Here is a 23,037-nt window from a genome sequence, read left to right on the forward strand (position 1 = left end):
CAGTACATGACAGTACAGCCTGTGTGTCGCTGTGACTACTGTTCTACTGAAATACAGCAGAGGAAATCAGGTCAGGAAGTGGATTTTATTATCATTTCAGCCACATACAAATACACAGTTGAGATGAAATAACGCTTCCCCAGAACTTATTTGGTGATACATCAACACTTTAACGAGACAGTGAGATGAGACAAACCTATACACAGATCTATAATCTAAATGTATACATTTAGCAGCAGTGGTAAGTATGTTCTATGCAGTATATGTACAGTATATATGAATATATAAGTAGATGCAGGGAGAGATATATACAGAATATGCAAAATCTACAGAGTGTGTATAGAATATATAAACATGTAACACACAGTATATATAATATGTAACAGATTGCAGTGTCTGATTGTTTGTAACAAAAACAAACAAAAAAACTAACTTTTGGACCCAGTGTGGCCGCTGTGCCTTAGCGCCGCCATGTTGGTCACCAATTGTTTACCCCTCTTCTTACATTTATGTTCTTTTGTGAGGACTCTTACTATGAAACAGTCGCCCATTGTTGACATTTAGCCTCTTCTGAGGTTATTCCGTGGTTAAATCAATGACCTTTCATCATAAAAGTATCCATTACGTTCACTCATATATCTTAACACATGTTTAATTTCAAATTTGACCTCTGACTTGCTTCTTTAATTCATCTATAAATAATTTGTTTTGTTCTGAATAATGTTCTTGGACCTTGACTTCGACATGGTTTTTAATTTCGACCCCTCTGTAATCAAGTTTTATGGTCAAGGTCAGAGGTCAATTTGACCTAGGGCCAATGTTTTTCTAAGCAATTAAATATCAATTCTTTATCAGGCAAAACTGGACTTTTATTCACTGATGCTGGCGGGCCAGTTTTGGCCTGTGAGCCACCAGTTGCTGACCACTGCTCTATGGTCTGCAATGACAGCGGAGGTGTCGCACCAGGACGGGTCTGATGGTTTGATCTCTGAGGCCGTAGATGAGAGCGCTGAGGCATCTGGGCAGAATAATGACACACAGGTAGAGAAGAACCTGCATTCGTAGGATCATGACTCGGCCCAGACTGGTGGAGATGGAGTAGAGGATGGGGTTGTGTATCGTCGCCAGGAGGCCGAGGCCCAGCTGAACCAGGTGCAGCAGCAGCGTTCTGCGAGCTTTGCGCGCCGAGGCTTTGTCCGTGGAGGACGCCGACCTGGCCGCGATCGTGACGCCGATGTAGGAGAAAACGATGGCCACGGTCGTCAGAACAAACAGGAACCACATGTAACCTGTGGCGTAAAGATTGGACTCTGGATTGAGGAAAATGTTCTCTCTGCCACAGAAGTCTTTAGTGTACAGAAAGGCCACGTCTACAAAACCAAACTTTAGCAGAAGAAGAACTCGAGTCAGGATGTTCAGCGAGCTGAGGGCCCAAATTCCAACAATGGCCAGTGCCGTGTTCCTGATGGTGATGATGGTGGCGTGTTTCAGTGAGTGGCACACGGCCACATATCTCTCCAGTGACATCACCACCAGTGTGAGCGGAGAGATGCCGTTGAAGAGACTAGTGGCCATGAGCGCGGCGGCGCAGGCGGCGTACGTCATCGTCACCCTGAGCGTAGAGAGCAGGTAGAGCAGCTGACTCTGCACCAGCAGCAAGGTGTCGCCCAACAGGAGGTTATAGAGGAGGATGTAACGAGACGTGTCGCAGAACACGGCTTTACTGCGCAGCGTGTACAACATGGTCCCGTTGATGAAGAGGAACACACAGCAGGGAACTGTGCTGGCAATGTTCAGAATCAGAATCTCCTGAAAACTCTGATACTGAAGTCCAGCAGTGACGTTAGCGTGAGACTGGTTTGTGAAGGTCATGAAGGACGAGCGCCACAAAAATCTGACGACTGACGCTGAAGCTGAAGTTTTTCTTCTTCAGCAGACGTGGCAGCAGCTCACAGGTGTGTGTGTGTGCAGAGTTTACCTGTCCACTCACTCTATATGAACTCTGACCTGCCTCCTGTGACATCATCAGCTCTAAAGCTGATTGGTAGGTGGTGACAGTCACATGGCTGCAAACTAAACATCCTCAGATGACGTTTGGATGATGAAACACACACTCAATTAGAAACAACTGTTCACACTGCGATGAAGTGGTTCCCAAATACTGGGTTGGGACCAACAGCCGGGTCGTGGGAGATTTTTTTGAGGGTCCTCATCTTACGGCCGGCCCTGAATCCTGTGTCTCTGCCTGTGTTCCCTCTCGGTGCCTCCTGTGTCTCACCTGCCACTTGTCATTTACATTTAAGCATTTAGCCGAATCTATTATCAAAAGCGACTTACAAGAGAGGAATAAGCTACATAGAACACTCAACAGTGGACTGTTGGAGGGTGAGAGTTTCGAGGTGGATGCAAGTGCAGATGGAGATAGTGCAGGGGTGGGGGTAGGGGTAGAGTAAGTGCTGGGACAGAAGATGATCTTGCAAGAGCTGGGTTTTCAAGAGTTTCTTGAAGATAGACAGGGACGCCCCTGTTCTGGTAGCGCTTGGTAGGTCATACCACCAGTGTGGAACGACACATGGACTGTTTTGTGCAGGGTCTTGGCTCCACCAGATGACAATCCTTTGATAAACGGAGTCGTCGAGGCCTTTACATAAGCCTTTAGGAGAGTATTTAAGTCGGTGTTGGAGAAGTCAATGTGGGAGATGACCAGAGCCTGTATTAGGAGTTGGGTAGCCTGTTGAGATAGGTACACTCTGATTTTTCTTATATTGAATAGTGCAAAGCGAAATAAGCGGGCGAAAGAAGCAACATCATGATTCTCCCCAAACTCCCCTCTGCTCTAGAGATTGTAGACCTCCTAGTTGGACATATCGTCAGGCTCCATGGCATCCCTCAGGACATCCTCTCGGATAAAGGTCCACAGTTCTCCTCTCAAGTGTGGAAAGCCTTCTGCTAGGCTCTGGGCACGGTCACTAGTCTGATCTTGGATATCATTCCAAATCCAATGGCCAGACAGAGCAGGCCAATCAAGACCTAGAGGAAGCTCTCCACTGTATTACCGCCCACAGTCTCTCCTCCTGGTCGACACAACTACATCAGTCAATTACACCAATAATGTCCTAACCTCCTTGGCTACAGGTATGACTCCCTCCATGGCCTGCTATGGTTTTCAACCTCCCTTGTTCCCCATGCAGGAGTCGTTAGCTGTAACCTAGACAACTCAGAGACACCTCCATCACTGCCGTCGGGTCTGGAGGGAGGCTGTGGCAGCTCTTCTGTGTACCACCACTAGGAACCAGCAACTAGCAGACCACCACCATACCCCTGCACCCACCTTTACTCCAGGCCAGACGGTTTATATCCCCTTGCATGATCTGCCCCTTCAGGATCGAGTCTAGAGAGCTCGCTTCTCCATACATTGGGCCGTTTGAGGTCGAGAAAATCATCAATCCCTCTGTGATGAGACTCAAGTCCCCCCCCCCCCGAAAGTGCACCCCACATTAAATGTCTCTCTGTTAAACCACCCACTCGGCTCATCAATGGTCACCCAGCCTACTCCTTCAGGCGCATTCTGGATGTCCACCATCGGGGCCTTGGTTTCCAGTTTCTGGTTGACTGGGAGGGCTGAGGTCCAGAAGTGTGATCCTGAATTTCCAGAGGCCTCATCCTGGATCCCTCGAGGAGGAAGGGAGTTCAATCATAACACTTCAAACAGCTTCATTTTAATTCATTCACCAAACATCTCTTGGAAATGATTTGTTTACAGATTCTAGATGACATTACATGTTGCAGATGTGGTTGTAAATTTGTCGCAACATGAGGCAAAATTGGTAGACACTTATCCATATGAGGCGTTTATGTCTGTGATGAATGATGGCAATTTTTTTAACAAATAGATGTTATGTGATTAACTCTTTATTTAAATATATAAGTCCACATGACGATAACTAAAAACTGGCCTTTATTAAACTGACATTCTTTTTAAATCTTAATTAAGACAATTAGAAAAACAAAATAATTGCATGTCAGCAGAATTGTATTCTTTTATGAACAAATTCATTCAAAAAACCCACAGAACTGCATTTTATGAACTCAGACAAAAATAAGCATTTTCTTGTTTACCTATATTCATTTCTATACATGTTCTATATAGATATAGATCTTCACTCTTGGATTATGTGTCAGGGTTTAGTTTCAAACTCTGGACGTCAGTTGAAAATTTGACACTGTAATGTTTTTTGATAATCATAAGTAAAGGTCTTTGGATGACATTTTATTTTAAACTTAGTTCAGTCCCTCTTTATTTACTTTGCTCTCTCTTTTACCGCTGACAGTACAGCAGATTATTGAGTAAAGATACACATGACTACTGTTCTACTGAAATACAGCAGAGGAAATCAGGTCAGATGTCACTATACCACTGATTTCAATGGGAAAATCATTCATAAATTCAACAGTATTTACCACTCTTCTTACATTTCTGTTCTTTTGTGAGTACTCTTACTTTGAAGAAGTCGTCCATCTATGACATTTAGCCTATTCTGAGGTTATTCCATGGTTAAATCAATGCTCTTCAAAATGCTCTTAAGAAACTATAACTATTAAACTAAACTAAACCATTAGTATACTACTAATAATAATTATTAATCATTTCAATTTTGAGCCAAACATATGCTAATAGTCATTTTACACACATTCACTCTCCATTACAACAGCAGTGATTTATTTCTAATATTTCAAACCAAGCATATGTCACTTATTTGTCAATTCTAGCAACAGCATCTCTTTCAGGTGGTGTTTTTTTTTCCAGAATAAAAGCTTTGAATTCTGGATGAAATTGTCATTTTTGTTGAAATTTTGGTGGTGGGCCAGTTGTGGCCCATGAGCCACCAGTTGCTGACCACTGCTCTATGGTCTGCAGTGACAGCGGAGGTGTTGCACCAGGACATGTCTGATGGTTTGATCTCTGAGGCCGTAGATGAGAGCGCTGAGGCATCTGGGCAGAATAATGACACACAGGTAGAGAAGAACCTGCATTCGTACGATCATGACTCGGCCCAGACTGGTGGAGATGGAGTAGAGGATGGGGTTGTGTATCGTCGACAGGAGGCCGAGGCCCAGCTGAACCAGGTGCAGCAGCAGCGTTCTGCGAGCTTTGCGCGCCGAGGCTTTGTCCGTGGAGGACGCCGACCTGGCCGCGATCGTGACGCCGATGTAGGAGAAAACGATGGCCACGGTCGTCAGAACAAACACAAAACTCATGTAACCTGTGGCATAAAGATTGGACTCTGGATTGAGGAAAATGTTCTCTCTGCCACAGAAGTCTTTAGTGTACAGAAAGGCCACGTCTACAAAACCAAACTTTAGCAGAAGAAGAACTTGGGTCAGGATGTTCAGCGAGCTGAGGGCCCAAACTCCGACAATGGCCAGTGCCGTGTTCCTGATGGTGATGATGGTGGCGTGTTTCAGTGGGTGGCACACGGCCACATATCTCTCCAGTGACATCACCACCAGTGTGAGCGGAGAGATGCTGGTGACGAGTCTAGTGGCCATGAGCGCGGCGGCGCAGGCGGCGTACGTCATCGTCACCCTGAGCGTAGAGAGCAGGTAGAGCAGCTGACTCTGCATCAGCAGCAAGGTGTCGCCCAACAGGAGGTTATAGAGGAGGATGTAACGAGACGTGTCGCAGAACACGGCTTTACTGCGCAGCGTGTACAACATGGTCCCGTTGATGAAGAGGAACACACAGCAGGGAACTGTGCTGGCAATGTTCAGAATCAGAATCTCCTGAAAACTCTGATACTGAAGTCCAGCAGTGACGTTAGCGTGAGACTGGTTTGTGAAGGTCATGAAGGACGAGCGCCACGAAAATCTGACGACTGACGCTGAAGCTGAAGTTTTTCTTCTTCAGCAGACGTGGCAGCAGCTCACAGGTGTGTGTGTGTGTGTGCAGAGTTTACCTGTCCACTCACTCTATATGAACTCTGACCTGCCTCCTGTGACATCATCAGCTCCACAGCTGAAACAACTGTTGAAACTACTGCACGGTGATGCAGTAGTTTCCAAACACTGGGTTGGGACCCACAGATTGGTCACGGGAGATTTTTTGGGGGGGTCCTAATGCCCATACGACTGTGCTATTGACTTACTTCCAGGTACCCCTCTTCCTACTAGCCGTTTGTATAACCTCTCAGACTAGTGGATCTGTGCGCAAAGAGCGCGCTGGGTGCCCATGGACAGCACATTCGCAGACTGAACTACTGCCTCACTGGTAGGTGGAGTATTAAGCCCCACTCACCAAGCAGAAAAATTATTTTGGATTGGACTGGACTTAATTAAACTAATATTTTTTATTCACTAAGTTCAGATGTCTCATTTTGTGACATCGGCCTTTAAAATCCTTTGTTTCGGATTGACTTCAGTGACACAAAGTGACCACACGAGGCAGCAGCAGACAAGCAGCTCCTGTGTCCCCGCAAGCTTCTGTCAACATCACTCTGCTCCTGGATCAGCGACTTTCTCACCAACAGGCCACAGGTGGTGAGGATAGGGGAGTCCACGTCTGCTCCACTAACCCTCAACACTGGCACACCGCAAGGCTGTGTGCTAAGCCCTGTCCTCTTCACCCTCTTCACACACGACTGCTCTGCCATCCACTCCACAAACATGGTTGTGAAGTTTGCAGATGACACCACCATAGTGGGTCTCATCTCCAACAACGACGAGACCCACTACAGAGGAGAGGTCCAGAACCTGACCCAGTGGTGCTCCGGGAACAACCTTGTTCTAAACACCAACAAGACCAAGGAGGTCATAGTGGACTACAGGAGGTCCAGGAAGACTGTACACGCTCCGCTCAGCATACATGGAAAGGAGGTGGAGCGTGTAGACAGCATAAAGATCCTGGGCATCCACATTTCCTCCGACCTCTCCTGGTCTGTGAACACTTCACACCTGGTGAAGAAGGCTCAACAACGGCTCTTCTTTCTCAGGAAGTTGAAGAGGTCTGGGGCTCTCTTCCCAACTGCTCATAAACTTCTACAGAGCCACTGTCGAGAGCATCCTGTGTCTTAGCGTGACAGTGTGGTATGGCAACTGCACAGCACAGGACAGGAAGAACCTAGCCCGGGTGGTGAGGACAGCACAGGGGATTGTGGGATGCCGTCTACCTGATCTGGACTTAGTTTACACTGCCCGAGTCCGGAGAAGGGCCAGACGCATAGCAACAGATTCCACACACCAGGGCTATGCACTGTTTGTACCGCAGGAAAGGGCAGGAAACATCAAAGCAAAGAACAATAGACTCAGGGACAGCTTCTTCCCCAGAGCTGTGAAAGCAATCGCCCCCCCACAGTGAAAACAATTTGCATCCCTTCTCTACACCCCCCCCCCCCCCCAGCACACACACAAGCAGCCACACACACACCCACCCTCCCAAACACACCCCTGCTGACCCCCCCAAATCTGCTCAACTCTCCATAAAACTGGACCACGTTGCACTAAACTGCACTTTGTAGTTTTATATACTTTACTTTGCACACACTGTACTTTTATATTTTGTTGGGTTTTACATTTTGTTGTGTCTCATTAAGTGTTAAGTCTCTTGTTGTGTCTTATTTAAATGTCAAGTCTTTTTCGGGTCTTATTTAAGGGTTAAGCCTTTCGTTATGTCTATTTATATGTCAAGTCCTTCGTTATTTTTACTATTTTATTGTGTACCTCAAGCCGGGAGTCTCTGCAAAAATTTCATTATGTCCTCATAATGACAATAAAAACTTCTTGAATCTTGAATCTTGAAGCTAAAATCACTGATTTTCTGTATGGGGTTTGGTGTGAGAGATAATATGTTTTCTTTTTCCTGTTCCTCCATTGACACACTTATTATTAGTATCAAGTGACCCATAAAAGATAAAAGGCCATCAAATAAATAAATAAATTAAATGTGAACTTTGAAATCAAAGAGCCGGAACCAGAGGGGGCGGTGTATGAGGGTATCAGCCCCTCTTTATTTACTTTGATCTCTCTTTCTCTTTCACCTTTTTACATCAAGTAAAAATGATGACAGTACAGCAGATTATTGAGTAACAGCAGATTATTGAGTAAAAATACATGTGACTACTGTTCTACTGAAATACAGCAGAGGAAATCAGGTCAGATGTCACTATACCACTGATTTCAATGGGAAAATCATTCATAAATTCAACAGTATTTACCACTCTTCTTACATTTCTGTTCTTTTGTGAGTACTCTTACTTTGAAGAAGTCGTCCATCTATGACATTTAGCCTATTCTGAGGTTATTCCATGGTTAAATCAATGCTCTTCAAAATGCTCTTAAGAAACTATAACTATTTAACTAAACTAAACCATTAGTATACTAATAATAATTATTATTAATCATTTCAATTTTGAGCCAAACATATGCTAATAGTCATTTTACACACATTCACTCTCCATTACAACAGCAGTGATTTATTTCTAATATTTCAAACCAAGCATATGTCACTTATTTGTCAATTCTAGCAACAGCATCTCTTTCAGGTGGTGGTTTTTTTTTTCCAGAATAAAAGCTTTGAATTCTGGATGAAATTGTCATTTTTGTTGAAATTTTGGGGTGGCGGGCCAGTTGTGGCCCATGAGCCACTAGTTGCTGACCACTGCTCTATGGTCTGCAGTGACAGCGGAGGTGTTGCACCAGGACATGTCTGATGGTTTGATCTCTGAGGCCGTAGATGAGAGCGCTGAGGCATCTGGGCAGAATAATGACACACAGGTAGAGAAGAACCTGCATTCGTACGATCATGACTCGGCCCAGACTGGTGGAGATGGAGTAGAGGATGGGGGTGTGTATCGTCGACAGGAGGCCGAGGCCCAGCTGAACCAGGTGCAGCAGCAGCGTTTTGCGAGCTTTGCGCGCCGAGGCTTTGTCCGTGGAGGACGCCGACCTGGCCGCGATCGTGACGCCGATGTAGGAGAAAGCGATGGCCACGGTCGTCAGAACAAACACAAAACTCATGTAACCTGTGGCATAAAGATTGGACTCTGGATTGAGGAAAATGTTCTCTCTGCCACAGAAGTCTTTAGTGTACAGAAAGGCCACGTCTACAAAACCAAACTTTAGCAGAAGAAGAACTTGGGTCAGGATGTTCAGCGAGCTGAGGGCCCAAACTCCGACAATGGCCAGTGCCGTGTTCCTGATGGTGATGATGGTGGCGTGTTTCAGTGGGTGGCACACGGCCACATATCTCTCCAGTGACATCACCACCAGTGTGAGTGGAGAGATGCTGGTGACGAGGTTGGTGGCCATGAGTGCGGTGGCGCAGGCGGCGTACGTCATCGTCACCCTGAGCGTAGAGAGCAGGTAGAGCAGCTGACTCTGCGTCAGCAGCAAGGTGTCGCCCAACAGGAGGTTATAGAGGAGGATGTAACGAGACGTGTCGCAGAACACGGCTTTACTGCGCAGCGTGTACAACATGGTCCCGTTGATGAAGAGGAACACACAGCAGGGAACTGTGCTGGCAATGTTCAGAATCAGAATCTCCTGAAAACTCTGATACTGAAGTCCAGCAGTGACGTTCGCGTGAGACTGGTTTGTGAAGGTCATGAAGGACGAGCGCCACGAAAATCTGACGACTGACGCTGAAGCTGAAGTTTTTCTTCTTCAGCAGACGTGGCAGCAGCTCACAGGTGTGTGTGTGTGTGCAGAGTTTACCTGTCCACTCACTCTATATGAACTCTGACCTGCCTCCTGTGACATCATCAGCTCCACAGCTGATTGGTAGGTGGTGACGATCACAGGGCTGCAAACTTATCGTCCTCAGATGAATAAACACACACAGAAACAACTGTTCACACAGTGATGCAGTAGTTCTGAAACACTGGGTTGGGACCCATAGATGGGTCGCGTGATATTTTTTGGGGGTCCTAATGCTTATAAGACTCTGCTTTTGACTTATTTCCAGGTACCCCTCTTCCGACTAGCTGTTTGTACAACCTCTCCTGACCTGAACACGGCGCTAATTCGACCATCCTGCTCCCCTGGGGGAGCTGTTTTTTTTCTGTGTACAGAAAAAAGACCACACACTCTGACCCTGCATAGACTTTAGAGCAGTGTTTCCCAACCCTGGTCCTCAGGGAACACTGTCCTGCATGCTTTTAATGTTGCCCTGCTCCAACACTCAATTCATTCAAATGATTCAAATGAAGGCGGTGTCCGTCATCGCCACCATCAAATCGTCAAAATCCGCCGGTGTTCCAGTCTATTTCGGATGAAGCACAATAAAATGACCTCTTCAATGGTACCCCAACGTCTTAAACGGTACTTAAACGTCTATACGAACGCAAAAGACGCGCATGTAGGGGAGAGACGGATATAACTGTACCATGATGGGAACACGGCTTAATAATATCTGTTTTAGTAATCCTGAAAACAGAGTCCTATTATTGAAGTCAATATTTGGGCCAATTATCTGATCTGGGCCACACAATTGATGTAGAACTTTCTAGCAGGCAAAGCTATTTATCTTTCATTCTATTTATCTGTTTTTTGTAGTAATTGGTATCAAAGCACCGTTGCCTTTTAAGTGCCTTTAAGGTGCATTGTCAAAGCCCTTTTTTGTTATATATTACCTTCGTGCATGCCTTTGAATCTATCTATCATCAGAACCTGTACGACTTGTCGGTTTTACAACCTAACGGACTGCTGTCTAACTAACTAACTAACGGACTGCTGTCTAACTAACTAACTAACGGACTGCTGTCTAACTAACTAACGGACTGCTGTCTAACTACTAACGGACTGCTGTCTAACTAACTAACGGACTGCTGTCTAACTACTAACGGACTGCTGTCTAACTAACTAACGGACTGCTGTCTAACTACTAACGGACTGCTGTCTAACTAACTAACGGACTGCTGTCTAACTAACTAACGGACTGCTGTCTAACTAACTAACGGACTGCTATCTAACTAACTTACGGACTGCTGTCTAACTAACTAACGGACTGCTGTCTAACTAACTAACGGACTGCTATCTAACTAACTAACGGACTGCTATCTAACTACTAACGGACTGCTGTCTAACTAACTAACGGACTGCTGTCTAACTAACTAACTAACGGACTGCTATCTAACTACTAACGGACTGCTGTCTAACTACTAACGGACTGCTGTCTAACTGCTGTTTAACTGTGTATGTGGAATAAACCTTCAGAAAGACAGTCGAGTTGTACCCGCCGTACTTGTTCTGGTTACCCTTTCCAGAAGGGAGTATTAAGCTGAAAGGATCAGCCAGTAAAAATCTGGACAGGTGATGTAGAGGCCTCCATGCAGGGAGGCCCTTGTTTCGACCAGAGGCCATTGTTCACAATCCGGTCGGAACAAGGGCCTACAGTTCAAAATGGGATGTTCTGTGTGTGTGGTTTTTCTCTGGGTTCTCCAGTTTCTTCCTACAGTCCAAAAACATGCAATTTGGGGATTAGGAAAATTGAACACTCTAGATTGACCATGAGTGTGAGAGTTAATGGTTGTTTGTCTCTATATGTGTGAGGGTTAGGCAATCTGTCCAAGATGTGACCCTGCCTGTCGCCCTATGTCAGCTGGGATTGACATATCTCACCAGTACATTTAACACACTTTCATTAAAATGAAATTGTCATGGTCCAGGTATTAGGTTGAGACTGAGGAATGAGGTTAAATTCCCTAAATGTCAAACAAAGTTTTCTGGACTCGTCTTTAAACTTTGTCTCCACAAACATCACAACAGTTAAATCTACTGCTCTCCATGAAGACTCGTGATTAACACCCGCAGGAACCATTAGCCGTGTCAATATTTACTGATTGGAATAATTAATGTCTTTTTAAATGAGACATCAGGAGATTTGGTCTGATGGGAAGGATTTTTCCCAACGTAGAACTTTCAAATGCAGATTAACAACACGAGGATCTGTCACAGGTTTGTTTGTTTTCTTTGATAGCAAAATAACAAAACAAATGTCAGTAATGAAACTGAAAGTCCTCTGGATCCTCAGGGAATATTCCTCTTCCCTCAGGACAATGTTGGCAAAATGCTCCAACTGAAGCGGGAAAGTTACACTCAGAACAAGACAGCGGAACAAATTACAAAAGAAGAAAAGAATGCAAAGAAAAGAAAATACAGACAACAACAACGTCTGTCATGATTTGATGTCATTCCACTGTCCGTGTTTTCTCGCTGGACTGTTGTCAACAAAACAAAAAGAAACTTAACACAACACAAACAAAAGAAAAGTAATCGCAAAAGTATGATGAACAAACTTCCATACCCAACAAACGGATCAGGATGAGGCTAATGATGCTAATGATGCTCACGCAAAAACACTCGTACTATGGTCGTTTAATCGCACAAAACAGATTCCCTCACATTTTTCTTATGAAACTACATGTAAAATTAGATGAGCTCTTAATTTACAAACTCTAAGCTAAGTTAACGGAGCAAACTGGTACGATGCTAATAATTAAGTCTTGATTATGTCAAAAACAGTGTGTCTGTCATTCTGAACCCTGCTGGAAAACCCAGCATAGACCAGTATAGACCAGCAAAGACCAACATGGACCAGCATAGACCAGCGAAGATGAACATTGACCAGCATAGACCAGCAAAGACCAACATGGACCAGCATAATGATGCTGGGGGACCAGCATAGACCAGCAAAGACCAACATGGACCAGCATAGACCAGCATAATGATGCTGGGGGACTAGCATAGACCAGAATAATGATGCTGGGGACCAGCAAACACCAACATGGACCAGCATAGACCAGCGAAGATCAACATGGACCAGCATAGACCAGCAAAGACCAACATGGACCAACATGGACCAGCATAGACCAACATGCTCCTCTTTTCCATGTACAACACCCACTCACATAGCTTCTCATATCACTGGAATGCAGTGCAGATACCCAGCTGTTCCCACCTGACGACACGGTCTCAGCAAAAATCTCAGATTCTCTGACATATTTGTATGGATGAAAGCCCATCACCTCCAGCTAAACCTCTCTAAAACTGAACTGCTGGTCTTCCCAGCCAAGCCAACAATACATCATAACATCTGCATTAATATCGACTCCCTATCTCCTTCCAAGATAGCAAGAAACTTGGGTGTCATGATTGATGACCAGTTGACCTTTACAGATCATGTTGCTTCTGTCACCCGGTCATGTTGTTTTGCACTACTCAAAATAAGAAAAATCAGACCTACTTAAATGCTCTCCTAAAGGCTCATGTAACCCCTCAACTACTCCGTTCAAAGGATTGTCATCTGGCGGTGCCAACACCCTTCTGTCCTAGCACTTAGCCTACCCCTACCCCGTCTCCTGCACTTGGATCCACCTTGACACTCTCATCCTCCAACAGTCCACTGTTCCTATCGAGTGAAGTTCTTTCCAAGACTTCTTCTATGTAGCGTATTCCTCTCTGGTAAGTTACTTTGGATAAAAGTGTCAGCTAAATGCTTAAATGTAAATGTAACATAGACCAACATGGACCAGCACCAAAACACAACGAAATGCTGGTCTATGCTGGTTTTTCTAACAGGGAATCTGGATGTGATTTTATAATTTAGCATTCCAAGCTAAGTTAAGCTAACACAGCAAACTGGTATGAAGCTAACAAGTAACTTGTTTGAGCTTTTTTCAGAGGCGGCCATTTTGTGCCAACATGTTTTTATAGTCACCCACAGTGGACGTTTAAAGGTGGACTCCTGCAGGGACACTGTCTTTGAAGGACTTTTTACTCCAAGTTACTTCAGACTGTGGGTATTTTTTGTGTGTTGTTACCATTGGCTGTTCTAAACCTCTTTTACTTGTTTATGTTTAAGTTGTTTAAGTTAGTCTTCTTCTCTTCTCACTTTGACTTTGTTTGTGTTTAAAGTGTCACACGGGGGAGCAGCAGCATTAATCACATCAATATTTACTGCCAACATTAATGAGTGAGGGTTTGAATTTTTAATGTGTCTTAAATGAGTTATCAGGGGAGTGACTTTCCTCTGCCATTCCTCCGAGTATTCCAGGAAGCTGAAAACAAAACTTCCGTGACAACAAGTCAACATGTGGAAAAAGTGTGAGGAAGTTCAACTTTTACTGAACCTTAACTTTTTCTTAACCTTACCCAGAGGAGGACTCAAGGTCGCCCCCCCATGCATATAGGCCTTACTCATGAAGAGCAACAGATTACAGATGCAGGCTTAGGCCTTAACAGTCGCCCCTTTGGTCTGAAGGCTGGGATGCTGGTCGCAGGGTTCAGAGCAACCAAAGGGCCTAGATGCCGGTGTGGGCTAGCAGTATTCAAGGCTGTCCACAATCCGGGTTCTGAATGGCACTATGCTGCTTCTATGCACAGGGGAAAGTCCTCCCGTGGCTCACAAGATGCCACAGTTCCTGTGAACTGGGCTAGGTGCAGGGAGCTCGACCTAGCCTGAAGAAATAAACAGTTAGCGACTTTGTTAGCAAAACTCTGCACAGGGAGAATCAACCTGTGACTCACTAAGAAGAAACTACAGCTATTGTGTTGGTTATGTTTAACCAACTGCTTAAGAGGTGTATCAGATCTCAAAACCAGCACAATATTCAAAGCTAATGTAATTAACACAATTATATGGCAGGGTGACCACCAACAATCGGTCACTAAACTAGTTTACAATTTTTAGCAGGTTTCGGCGCTGAACAACCAGAAACCAATCAAAAATCAGAGCAAGCTAAGCTAACATGCTTACACACGCTTAGCAGTAGCAACCAGCATCAGAAAGGTTTAGTTAACCAATCAGTCAAATTCAAGCAATTCAGGCGAAACTCCAAGAATTCAAGTTAAATTTAACAAGATATCTGGCGTTTTGTACATATACAGTTGTGACAAATTTGAAAGCCTCACACAGGGCACCATTATGTCGGGGATCAACAGTTACTGGCAATAATTTGATTGAAAATAAATGTTAAAAAAATGAATTTTTATAATTATTTTTTAAATAAATGTAGTAATTATTATACACAGAGCATTCCTTTAAGTGAATAAAAAGTAACAATTTATTCAATCAATTAAACAATTTGATTCACTGAAGTAAATTTACACAAAGATAATTGAGAAAATACTTTTTTATTACATTTTGTCTTTACTTGAAAAAATGTAACAAAACTTTGAACTATCACAGAATAATTTCACCACACAGATTCTCTTCTTTTCTCTCGTCTGCTGTGGATGAAAATCACAAGAGCAGAAAACTGAAAGACGGTTGGTCAGATATGGTCATGTGACGCTGTGACGTGAGAGGGAAGAAGCTCATGAAGAGAGTGAGGGCGGGAAAAGTGTGCAGAGCAGCTCTGCTTCCACAGCTGAGGAAACATCTGGAAAATGTCCAGCGTGAACCAGTCTGTGACCAACGGCACGGCAGGAAGTCAGTACCAGGGTTTACTGGAGCGGGCGCTGTTCTCCACACTCACTACCGTGCCGTGCTGCGCGTTTCTCTTCATCAATGGCACCATGATGTTCACGCTCAGGAGTAAGGCGCTGTTCCGCGACACGTCTCGATACGTCCTCCTGTTCAACCTGCTGTTTGCCGACACCGTGCAGATGTCGCTCGGCCAGCTGCTTTACCTCGTCGCCGCGTGTCGGACGACGCTCACGTATCCCGTGTGCGGCGTCGTCAACATGATCACCAAACTCACCAACGAGGTGTCGCCGCTCACGCTGGTGGTGATGTCACTGGAGAGGTACGTGGCCGTGTGCTTCCCGCTGAGACACGCCGCCATCATCACCGCCAGGAACACGGCGGCGGCTGTGGCGGCGGTGTGGGCCGTGAGCTCACTGGACGTCCTGACCCGCGTCTTCCTGCTACTGGAGTTTCCATTCAAGGAGCTGGACTCTTTGCAGATGAAGGACTTCTGCTCGGAAGTGTCGATGATGCTCGGGCCCAGGTCCAATCAGTACGACAGAGCTTACAACTGCTTCCTGTTTGCGTCGGCGACCGTGGCCATCATTTCCTCCTACATCGGCGTGGTGGTTGCGGCCCGCTCGGCGTCCTCAACGGACGCCTCGTCTCGTCGGGCTCGGAACACGCTGCTGCTGCACCTGGTCCAGCTGGGCCTCAGCCTCTCGTCCACCGTCTACCTGCCCATCGTCATCGCCGTCTCCAGGACTGTGGCCCGGCTGGTGTTCGTGCGCGTCCAGAACGTTCTGTACGTGTGCATCTTTATCTTCCCGCGCTGCCTGAGCTCGCTCATCTACGGCATCAGAGATCACGCCATCCGACTCGCGCTACAGCACCGACTGTGCTGTCATCAAAGCCGACGCCTGCATGTCCCCAAATCTGACGCACTTCATACCTAACGGTCAATATACTGGGACTGTTTTGAAAGTGCTTTGATATCAATGTTGTGTTCGAAAAGTGCTTGAATTTTGTGATAAACTATGATGAAATATTAGGTTTACAGCAGTCATAAAATCAGACATTTGAACTGAGTGATGGAGGCAGCAGAGGATCAACAGCTCCTGTGTCCAAATGAGCTACAATCAATGATTTTCTCTTGGGACTTCGGTGTGGGAGAGTGAGTGGTTTACAAACTTCAGTTAGATAGAGAGTGAGATAAAGACATTAACATATTCTTAAGATATTTTAGACTGAATCTGACGTTGTTTTTATTACATGAGAATGTTTTTTTTTTTTTTCATACACTCTCCCACACCAAACCCCATATAGAAAATCAGTGATTTTAGCTGGCGCGGACACAGGAGCTACCACTGCCTCGTGTGGTCACTTTGTGTCACCGAGGTTAATCTAAACAAAGGATTTAAAAAGCCGAATATTACAAAACCAGACATTTGAACTTAGTAATGGAGGCAGCAGTGGATCAACATCTCCTGCGTGCTGTGATGTTAAAATCACTAATTTTCTCTATGGGGTTTGGTGTGGAAGATTTTCCTTTTGGAAAAGTCTGTCTGACAGTGAGATAAAGACAGTTTAATTCTAAACGACTTTAAGAACATGTTCACATCTTTATCTCACTGTTAGACAGACTTTAACAACAGGAAACTGAAGTTTGTAAACTGTAAAGTTTGTGGCCTCAACAGCCCTGCAGTGAGTCACGTGATTTTCAACTGTATTGCATCAAATGTGATTATGATAAAATGTATGCTATTATTTTTAAGTTCTCAACCTGAAATGTGAAAAGCTTCCAATTTCTTCCTGTTCATTTTCATTAATTCCCACTGATCATTTTTCATAGTAAATACTGCATATAAGACGTATGATGTAGACGTCACATGTTCACATCTTTATCTCACTGTTAGACAGACTTCAACAACAGGAAACAGACGTTTGTAAACCACTCAAATCTGATTGTTTTAGCCAAGGATTATGACACATTATTATTATTATTATTATATTTAAGTCACAACCTGAACATTTTTGGAAGAATTCCCGTTAATTCCCATGGAAAGTTTTCACTTTGGAAAATTCCTTGTTGTAGCACAACACCATGTCTTTTAATGTGATTTTAAAAAGTGAAATAATGAGACACAGTATATCCGCTCTTCTCTGCAGAGGACATTTTGTCTCTTCTGTTGTAAAATATATATATTTTTCACAAATAAACGTAAAAAAGTCATCAATCGTGTTTTAAAAATATATTATGAAGCAGATAATATCATGTATCCATAGAAATAATCATTTTGAGGATGTGTTTGTATTAACATATCATTTATTTTGTCTTTAAGGAGCACATCAATCACATTTTATAATAATTATTATTATTTCTGACTTTTGGAACATAATTTTTGTTGCTCACTTGTTTAAAAGTGATAATTGTGATCGTGTTGAAAAAATGAACTCATATTGTGATTTGTTATTTCTTCAGTGTGTGTGCGTGTGTTTGACGACATATTAATGAATAATAAACTCATCATCTTTTACTTAAAGGCAGGTGTTTTCAGCCTTTTTACATCAGGAAAATACATAAAATAAACCCAGAATAATTCAACTTATTTAACAGATATTAAACTAAACTTGTTCAATTTACTTTTAATATGTTTGTTAAAAGTTCGGATTCAGTCCGACTAACATGTATGTTAAAATGTCAGATTTAGTCCACCTAACGCTTTCCAACAACTTTCAGTTTTAGTCCAATGAACATGTATGTTAAAAGTTTGGATTTAGTCCGACTAACGCATATGTTAAAAGCAGTGGTGGGCTGTCAGGGCCAGCAGAGAAGGCCCTGCTGGCCCTGACAATATCAAAAAAGTGTTTTTTATTATTATTATTATTATTATTTTTTTTTTTTTAAATTTTTTTTTTTTTAATAATAAAATGAATGTGTGTCTGAACGTGTCTGAATTCAATTACTTTTTCAGTATGTTATGATTATATTTCCAGAAAGAATATGGTTATTTTTTGTGAAGCTGAGCTGGATTTTCCTGGATGTCATTTAACGCATCAAAGCTCCATGGACCTGCTCTAGTAGTATTGGTGGCCTTTCGTTGAAGCTGCCATTTCCTATTTGGTTATAACTTTGACTGACGTGTCTTCGGCCAATCAAAATGTGATGCGTAGTGACAGAACGCCCCAGGCCCAGCGATGTGTCTGGCGCTAGCCCCGGCTGTTGTCATCAACGATGTTTGAACCTTTGGCGGGTTTTGAAGTAAGCTATGGCCACTGCATTAACACCACCGATCCATCATGTTTCTGATCTCCTTCGTGTGCACTTTTCACGGCGATCGTTTGGAGAAAAGAAGGAAATTATTTTAAGAGGAAGACCTACACCGAAGACGTACATCATTTACGGTAGTTGGAGTGTTAATGATAAATTCATAACATTTTTTAGAAGTGGTGAGGACAAAACTGTTGATCATAAATAGTGCCGGGTACGTGTTCCGCCACGTAGCTGACGCCTATGCTTAGGTGTGTTTGTTTTTGTGTCATATAGTGGCTTGTGAAATTGCGGTTGCTGAGTGACTTAACGGAAAATGTGGTGGTAATGATGCAGTAGCCTACCAATGCGCAGTGGTGTGCGTGTGCACTATGGTTGTTGCAGATCAACTGTCCCATAATAAGTTATCATCATAAGTGCATAATAGTGTGTTTTGTATGTGGTTGTGCGCGTTTTTTAGTTTTTTTTTTACTGAAACCCCACGGTACGCTACTGGTTAAAAGTTCAGATTTAGTCCGACTAACATGTTAATCTTAATGATTTTCTCTTTGAGGTTTGGTGTGGGAGAGTGAGTGGTTTACAAACTTCTGTTTCCTGTTGGAAAAGTCTGTCTCACACTGAGATAAAGACGTGAACGTGTGACGTAGATATCGTAGACTTAAACTCTGTCTATTTTGTCTTAACTTAAAAAAAAACAAAAACTTTGAACTATCACTTAATGAAAACAACAAATGAAACTAATCCCACAGAATAATTTCACCACACAGATTCTCCTCTTTTCTCTCATCTGCTGTGGATGAAAATCACAAGAGCAGAAAACTGAAAGACGGTTGGTCAGATGTGGTCATGTGACGCTGTGACGTGAGAGGGAAGAAGCTCATAAAGAGAGTGAGGGCGGGAAAAGTGTGCAGAGCAGCTCTGCTTCCACAGCTGAGGAAACATCTGGAAAATGTCCAGCGTGAACCAGTCTGTGACCAACGGCACGGCAGGAAGTCAGTACCAGGGTTTACTGGAGCGGGCGCTGTTCTCCACACTCACTACCGTGCCGTGCTGCGCGTTTCTCTTCATCAATGGCACCATGATGTTCACGCTCAGGAGTAAGGCGCTGTTCCGCGACACGTCTCGATACGTCCTCCTGTTCAACCTGCTGTTCGCCGACACCGTGCAGATGTCGCTCGGCCAGCTGCTTTACCTCGTCGCCGCGTGTCGGACGACACTCACATATCCCGTGTGCGGCGTCGTCAACATGATCGCCAAACTCACCAACGAGGTGTCGCCGCTCACGCTGGTGGTGATGTCACTGGAGAGGTACGTGGCCGTGTGCTTCCCGCTGAGACACGCCGCCATCATCACCGCCAGGAACACGGCGGCGGCTGTGGCGGCGGTGTGGGCCGTGAGCTCACTGAACGTCCTGACCCGCGTCTTCCTGCTGCTGGAGTTTCCATTCAAGGAGCTGGACTCTTTGCAGATGAAGGACTTCTGCTCGGAAGTGTCGATAATGATCGGGCCCAGGTCCAATCAGTACGACAGAGCTTACAACTGCTTCCTGTTTGTGTCGGCGACCGTGGCCATCATTTCCTCCTACATCGGCGTGGTGGTTGCGGCCCGCTCGGCGTCCTCAACGGACGCCTCGTCTCGTCGGGCTCGGAACACGCTGCTGCTGCACCTGGTCCAGCTGGGCCTCAGCCTCTCATCCACCGTCTACCTGCCCATCCTCATCGCCGTCTCCAGGACTGTGGCCCGGCTGGTGTTCGTGCGCGTCCAGAACGTTCTGTACGTGTGCATCTTTATCTTCCCGCGCTGCCTGAGCTCGCTCATCTACGGCATCAGAGATCACGCCATCCGACTCGCGCTACGGCACCGACTGTGCTGTCATCAAAGCCGACGTCCGCGCGCCACCAAATCCGTCGCACGTCGTACGTGACGGGAAATATTCTGACGCTAAGAAGACGCAGAGTTTTTCTTGGGACTGTTGTGTTTGAAAAGGGAATTCTGTGATAAACTATGATGAAATATTAGGTTTACAGCAGCAGTGGATCAACAGCTCCTGTGTCCACATGAGCTAAAATCACTGATTTTCTCTGTGGACTTTGGTGTGACAGAGTGAGTGGTTTACAAACATTAGTTTCCTGTTGGAAAAGTCTGTTTCACAGTGAGATAAAGACATGAACACGTTCATAAAGATATCGTAGACTTGATTTTATGAGGTAACTTGTAAAAATCAGTTCTTCTTGACTCTCCCACACCAAACCCCATAGAGAAAATTGGTGATTTTAGCTCGCGGGGACACAGGAGCTGCTGGTCTACTGCTGCCTCATTTCGTAGTTTGTGTTACTGAGGTCAATCTGAACAAAGATTTTAAATGCCGAAGTGACAAAATAAGACATTTGAAGTTAGTGATGGAGGCAGCAGTGGATCAACAACTCCTGTGTGCTGTCATGTTAAAATCACGGATTTTCTCTATGGGCTTTGGTGTGGGAGAGTGAGCGGTTTACAAACGTCAGTTTCCTGTTGGAAAAGTCTGTCTGTGAGATAAAGACGTGAAAATGTTCTTAAAGACGTCGTAGACTCAAACTGACGCAGATCTGATGAGCCGAGTCTTTTGCAAAGTGGCGTAAATCAGTTTTTCTCTGTCTGATACAAAGCTGCAGTTTTTCAGCTGCGGTGCTTGAATGTCGCATTTTCAAGGTTTGAAAAAGTTCTTGAAACTGAACTTGTTTGACAGCAACTGCGGAACAGCAAAATCAGAGCCACCACAGGCGTTTAGATGTAAATTTTTTCAGCTTCTTAAATGTGAATATTTTCTGGTTTCCTGTTTTTAGTTTGTGAACAAAAACAACGACGTTCGTTTACTTGATTATTTTTGACATTTTCTGACATATTATGAACCAAAGAATTTATCAATTAAAGAAGAAAATCGTCGACAGAAACACAAAAAAGGACAAACGAGACAATGAAACAATGAGGGTGGAAAAATAAAGCTTTCAAAAACTGTTGTATGAAAGAAAATCAACACCTAATTATTTCCTTCATTTCAACGGTGAAATAAAAAGTTCATGTGGCGTTTCAGTTTCTTTAAATGTGAATATTTTCCGCTTTCTTTGCTCAGTATAAACAAAGAAATCATCTCCATACGTTTAATAATCAGTCATGTTTATATTCTGGTTTAATAAGAGCTCACTTTTTTTCTTTTACTGTCAAAAACAAACAAAACCTCACTCACATTTGTTTGCTTTAAGGAAAGTTCCCGGTAAATTTCCCTGAAACTTTCCATGGGAATCAATGAGGATGAAGTGGAAATGATCATGCACGCAAAAATGATGTAGTAGATCAAATATCTACATCAAAACTTCAATAGTTCAGCTTTTTAGAAATCAGTGAAGTCATGTAGGGGGCGTGGCCTCAACTGCCCTGCAGTAAGTCATGTGATTTTCAACTTTGTATAAGACGTATGATGTAGACGTCACATGTTCACGTCTTTTTCTCACTCTGAGACAGACTTTAACAACAGGAAACTGAAGTTTGTAAACCACTCACTCTCACACACCAAACCCCATAGAGAAAATCAGTGATATAACTGCTGGTCCTCTGCTGCCTCGTGTGGTCACTTTGTGTTACTGAGGTCAATCTGAACAAAGATTTTAAATGCCGAAGTGACAAAATAAGACATTTGAAGTTAGTGATGGAGGCAGCAGTGGATCAACAACTCCTGTGTGCTGTGATGTTAAAATCCCTGATTTTCTCTATGGGGTTTGGTGTGGGAGAGTGAGTGGTTTACAAACTTCAGTTTCCTGTTTTTGAAGCCTAACAGTGAGATAAAGACGTGAATGTGTGTCGGATTCAGTCCGAGTAACGTGTACGTTAAAAGTTCGGATTCAGTCCGAGTAACGTGTATGTTAAAAGTTCGGATTCAGTCCGAGTAACGTGTATGTTAAAAGTTCACATTCAATCCGGATAACGTGTATGTTAAAAGTTCGGATTCAGTCCGGCTAACGTGTATGTTAAAAGGTCGGATTCAGACCAGATAACGTGTACGTTAAAAGTTCGGATTCAGTCCAGCTAACGTTTATGTTAAAAGTTCGGATTCAGTCCAGCTAACGTGTATGTTAAAAGTTCGGATTCAGTCCGAGTAACGTGTATGTTAAAAGTTCAGATTCAGTCCGGATAACGTGTATGTTAAAAGGTCGGATTCAGACCAGATAACGTGTACGTTAAAAGTTCGGATTCAGTCCAGCTAACGTTTATGTTAAAAGTTCGGATTCAGTCCAGCTAACGTGTATGTTAAAAGTTCAGATTCAGTCCAGCTAACGTGTATGTTAAAAGTTCAGATTCAGTCCGGATAACGTGTATGTTAAAAGTTCATATT

General features: G+C 44.0%; 5 protein-coding genes across 5 annotated transcripts; 2 read left to right on the forward strand and 3 right to left on the reverse strand.

The window, feature by feature from the left end:
* Positions 1-103: 103 nt before the first annotated feature.
* On the reverse strand, positions 104-1,872 carry LOC131458588 (odorant receptor 131-2-like). The gene has a single exon (XM_058627767.1). It carries the CDS (start codon positions 1,870-1,872, stop codon positions 931-933), a length of 942 nt encoding a protein of 313 aa, XP_058483750.1. The 3' UTR covers positions 104-930.
* A 2,062-nt stretch (positions 1,873-3,934) lies between these two features.
* Positions 3,935-7,222, reverse strand: LOC131458587 (odorant receptor 131-2-like). Its single transcript, XM_058627766.1, has one exon. The coding sequence runs from the start codon at positions 5,845-5,847 to the stop codon at positions 4,906-4,908; it is 942 nt and encodes a 313-aa protein (XP_058483749.1). The 5' UTR covers positions 5,848-7,222; the 3' UTR covers positions 3,935-4,905.
* Positions 7,223-7,937: 715 nt separating this feature from the next.
* Positions 7,938-10,651, reverse strand: LOC131458586 (odorant receptor 131-2-like). Its single transcript, XM_058627765.1, has one exon. It carries the CDS (start codon positions 9,598-9,600, stop codon positions 8,659-8,661), a length of 942 nt encoding a protein of 313 aa, XP_058483748.1. The 5' UTR covers positions 9,601-10,651; the 3' UTR covers positions 7,938-8,658.
* Positions 10,652-15,188: 4,537 nt separating this feature from the next.
* Positions 15,189-18,218, forward strand: LOC131458584 (odorant receptor 131-2-like). The gene has a single exon (XM_058627762.1). The coding sequence runs from the start codon at positions 15,382-15,384 to the stop codon at positions 16,354-16,356; it is 975 nt and encodes a 324-aa protein (XP_058483745.1). The 5' UTR covers positions 15,189-15,381; the 3' UTR covers positions 16,357-18,218.
* A 1,356-nt stretch (positions 18,219-19,574) lies between these two features.
* Positions 19,575-20,595, forward strand: LOC131458619 (odorant receptor 131-2-like). The gene has a single exon (XM_058627811.1). It carries the CDS (start codon positions 19,621-19,623, stop codon positions 20,593-20,595), a length of 975 nt encoding a protein of 324 aa, XP_058483794.1. The 5' UTR covers positions 19,575-19,620.
* The last annotated feature ends 2,442 nt before the right edge of the window (positions 20,596-23,037 follow it).

This window comes from Solea solea, chromosome 4 (genome assembly GCF_958295425.1).
Source record: "Solea solea chromosome 4, fSolSol10.1, whole genome shotgun sequence".
NCBI classification, from domain to species: Eukaryota; Metazoa; Chordata; class Actinopteri; order Pleuronectiformes; family Soleidae; genus Solea; species Solea solea.

Bases quoted from the DNA above. Each gene is read 5' to 3' on its own strand.
- LOC131458588 (XM_058627767.1), bottom strand. From the start codon at position 1,872: ATGACCTTCACAAACCAGTCTCACGCTAACGTCACTGCTGGACTTCAG.
- LOC131458587 (XM_058627766.1), bottom strand. From the start codon at position 5,847: ATGACCTTCACAAACCAGTCTCACGCTAACGTCACTGCTGGACTTCAG.
- LOC131458586 (XM_058627765.1), bottom strand. From the start codon at position 9,600: ATGACCTTCACAAACCAGTCTCACGCGAACGTCACTGCTGGACTTCAG.
- LOC131458584 (XM_058627762.1), top strand. From the start codon at position 15,382: ATGTCCAGCGTGAACCAGTCTGTGACCAACGGCACGGCAGGAAGTCAG.
- LOC131458619 (XM_058627811.1), top strand. From the start codon at position 19,621: ATGTCCAGCGTGAACCAGTCTGTGACCAACGGCACGGCAGGAAGTCAG.